Source organism: Cyprinus carpio, unplaced genomic scaffold, assembly GCF_018340385.1.
Source record: "Cyprinus carpio isolate SPL01 unplaced genomic scaffold, ASM1834038v1 S000000651, whole genome shotgun sequence".
Classification (NCBI taxonomy): domain Eukaryota; kingdom Metazoa; phylum Chordata; class Actinopteri; order Cypriniformes; family Cyprinidae; genus Cyprinus; species Cyprinus carpio.
In genome coordinates, this window is record NW_024873385.1 from 5,072 (window position 1) to 8,500 (window position 3,429).

General features: G+C 45.3%; 1 protein-coding gene across 1 annotated transcript; it reads right to left on the reverse strand.

Annotated features, from left to right (window-relative positions):
• Nucleotides 1–1,559: 1,559 nt before the first annotated feature.
• LOC109076187 lies at nucleotides 1,560–3,420 on the reverse strand. Its single transcript, XM_042753943.1, has 3 exons — nucleotides 3,307–3,420; nucleotides 2,842–2,985; nucleotides 1,560–2,752 (listed from the first exon to the last, which is right to left on the reverse strand). Exons 1-3 carry the CDS (start codon nucleotides 3,332–3,334, stop codon nucleotides 1,560–1,562), a joined length of 1,365 nt encoding a protein of 454 aa, XP_042609877.1. The 5' UTR covers nucleotides 3,335–3,420.
• Between the last annotated feature and the right edge of the window lie 9 nt (nucleotides 3,421–3,429).

The window sequence follows — 3,429 nt, forward strand, 5'->3', positions numbered from 1 at the left end:
TTCCACTGAAACGAGCTACCGACCTCAATGTTGCTTGTACAGTGCCCCTCAATACGTCTTGCCAAACGAGTCTGCACTGAGAGGTTACTGAAGGCCATGCGAACGGAAGAGCAGATTCAAATCCTCAGTACTATGTTGCAAGACACTGGTAATTGCTCTGTCCACCCTCTTCATCTCTTCCAGCACTCCAGTGGCTTAACTCCGACACGTCTGATAGATCCTTCATGGTGCTTGCATCACGACAACTTGCTAGTGGGGTCCCTCAAGGCTCAGTACTTGGACCGCTTCTCTTTCTCCATTCCACTGACGTCCATTAGGATCTGTCATTCCGAAGCATGGCTAGCTATCCTACGCTGATGACACCAAACTCTACTTCTCATTCAAAAACCCCGATGTCGGTCGTTGCTATTTCAGCTGTCTGTGCGAATTTCTAGCTGGTCCTGAAAATTACCATCATTATCAGCTCAACTTACTAAGACTGCAATTTAAGCAGGGGGGTTCCAGCTAGAAACCCATCGTTAATTCCTCTACTGCGGGTTCTTAAACGGTTATAACTTCTTCCATAAGACACACGCCGAACGAGCTTAAAGTTCTCTATGGATCATCAGTTAAGCTACACCAAAATTAGACTACACACCGACTGTGATTTGGTTACGTGTTACCAAGATTAGACCCCTGGCTCCGGTAGAGAATCCCCCAACTGGCAAGTCCAGCTTTCCTCAGTACTCATTTTGTATCCTGGCTGGTGGTAAACAGATTCTACAAGAAGATGTGGCATGCGACGCCAGTCTTTGCACAGCCTTCATGTTGTCCTGGAGGGGGTGCAGTTCATAGGGCACAACAACTGACGCTACTGGGGCAGCATCAGTATTCAAGGTACTGATGCTTGCCTGACGTCCTTTAGGCGCCTGTCAAAGACATGGCTTTTCCTATGCACCCTCCAGAAGTCTGCCAACCATAGAGCTGTCACTCCATTTCAGACTGTCTGAGTGACATGCTCCAGCTGTCCGGAATGACCTCCAGCTCAATTCGAACAGGCATTTTACTAAATGACACATCTGGTGGTTCCTCTTTCGCCATCGTTTAATCCAACTTCTACTATACTCGGCCATCCTTCCGAGCAGAAACCTTGATGAGAGGCACACCCAAGTGTCACTCTCGCTCCCCTGAGTATGCCTAATTCAACATTCTAGGACCCCCTTCAAAGGAATCAATTGTGTCAAGCTCTTGTTCTCATCAGGCTGCACATGGATATATCCTGGCGGATGCTAAATGAGCCCTCTACAAAGTCTCCCTTGTGCCACGTGTTGTTCTGGCAGCACAGTTAGGTGTTGCTGGTCTACAAAAAACGTAGAGCTGGGGCCAGTTCTAAACTCAGGTACTAAGGCGACTGCAAAACATCAAAGAGGCATCACTCCAAGTGTCCTGCTCTCCCAGCTGGAAGCCTCCAACTCTGCATGCGCTTTACTCATTTGGTGCCTTAAATACTATTTTTTAGCCTGTCCACCAGTTCCCTCTTATCCTGATCCCAGAAGAAAAATCAAACCCTGGCTAGGGTTCTAGCCTACACAAACTGACGCTTTGGTCATTAGCCACTTGGGTCCCACGTCCGCCATGAATGTAGAATAGAGCTGATGAGAATCTGTTGTGCATCCTACAGAAATCCTTCGCATGAAATGCCAGATGTCCAGTCTGATTTCCATGTCCTTCCATTCCTCAAATATTTTTTTTAGGTAAGTACCCCCACAGCAGTCTCTGTCGACATACAGCAGTTCAGGTGGAGGTACTGAAGCATCCTTGTACCTTTTAATGATGCCACCAACCATGGACGCCAATCCAAAGCCTTCACTTGCTGTAAGAACTGTCATGATGACCTGACCATGTTCATTTCCAACATTTGTAACCCAGGTGGCTGTTCCAGCACTGTGACCCGCAAGCTTGCGTGCAACCTTCTTGGTGGAATCCATTTTCAGCACTCGTCCAAACCGTGAGGTTATACTTGCTTTGATCTCATCCAGTCTTTGAAGGACATCCTGAGCATACACCTGCATCAGCCACCGATGCTTGGGTACAGGGAGCATTGCAGGTGGTTTTTCAAAAGACATGGGCATCACAAGACCTGCAGTGACCGCTTTGCGAAAACTCTGGCAGTCTGTCAGATACTGCACGACCTTCAGCATCCAGTTCTCAGAATGCTGCTCCTCTAGCTGCTTCTGCATTTGGCTGCTGCTGTTTCCCAGGCCTCTCTGACGTTGAAGACGGACCACTGCCATGTCACATGCCAGTTTTGAGGTAAGAATGCAGGGAAATTGAAGCCTATGACTAATGTCAAGCTGTGATACAATGTCAAAGCTCCAGCTGATCACCTTCCTTTTGCATTTCCTGCATGACAGATACTCAGACGCCATGAAGTAAGATGTTTTAACATCAACTACCTGTCTGATTTTCTGATGCAGTCCTGCCGATGTGAGTTCCTCCTTTACACAGTCTGGATGTGGACAGGTTAACTTGACTCTCCATAGCTTTCTTGGCATCCAGAGAAAGAAGGGGTGGCCAAAGTAGCGCTCTGTCCCTGGTACTCCTGCAACTGCAAAAGGGGGCTGTGGAGGGTACCACCACATCCTGTCCACTCTGGTGAAGTCCATTTCTGGTTGGTTGTGGGATGAATACTTAAACAAAACCTTTGATATCCAGAGCTGATCAGCAGGTGGCAATGTGTGAGTCCAGCCCACAGGAAGGCAAATTTGTTTTCCTTTGCAAAATGAACAGAAAAAAACATGTCATCTACATAACCTTATAAAATAAACCAAAAAAAATGCTTTTAGATGTTCAGGGACTTACTGGACACCTGAGATTCCAGCAAGTCTGCCTGAGCAACAAGTTCATGGTCATCCTGCTCAGATGGCCCAAATGAGGCCATACTAGGAGATTCTACAGGCACTGACACAGTAGGCTGCGGTGTCTTTGCAAATCTTCCAGTCAAAGCTGAAGAATACAGATACAAGAAATTACACAAACTACACAAATCTTGCTGCACTTTACTCAGTACTAATAGTCACTGTAGGCACTGTGTCATATATAAAAAAAAACTTTCAAATAAAATTCTTTTTTGTTGTGAGTGTTTTTCAATATTTTTGTTTTTAATATGTTTTTTATAATATAATGGATGCTTTGTTGCTGAAAAACAAAAAAAAAACCAGACAAATTTTACATTACTTTTAATTTTACTTTACTATACTAATAATAACTGTCTATAAGCACTGTCAGATCAAGAAAAATGCATTAATATTTATAAAGACTGCTTACCAGGTTTGGCTACTGGTGGCATTACCATTTTTTTGACCGCTTTGTCAATGCTCTGTGGATGTCGTGTTTTGCCAATCAGAAGCGATCGAACAGAGGAGACTGACGGTAAGGACTGTGGGGGCA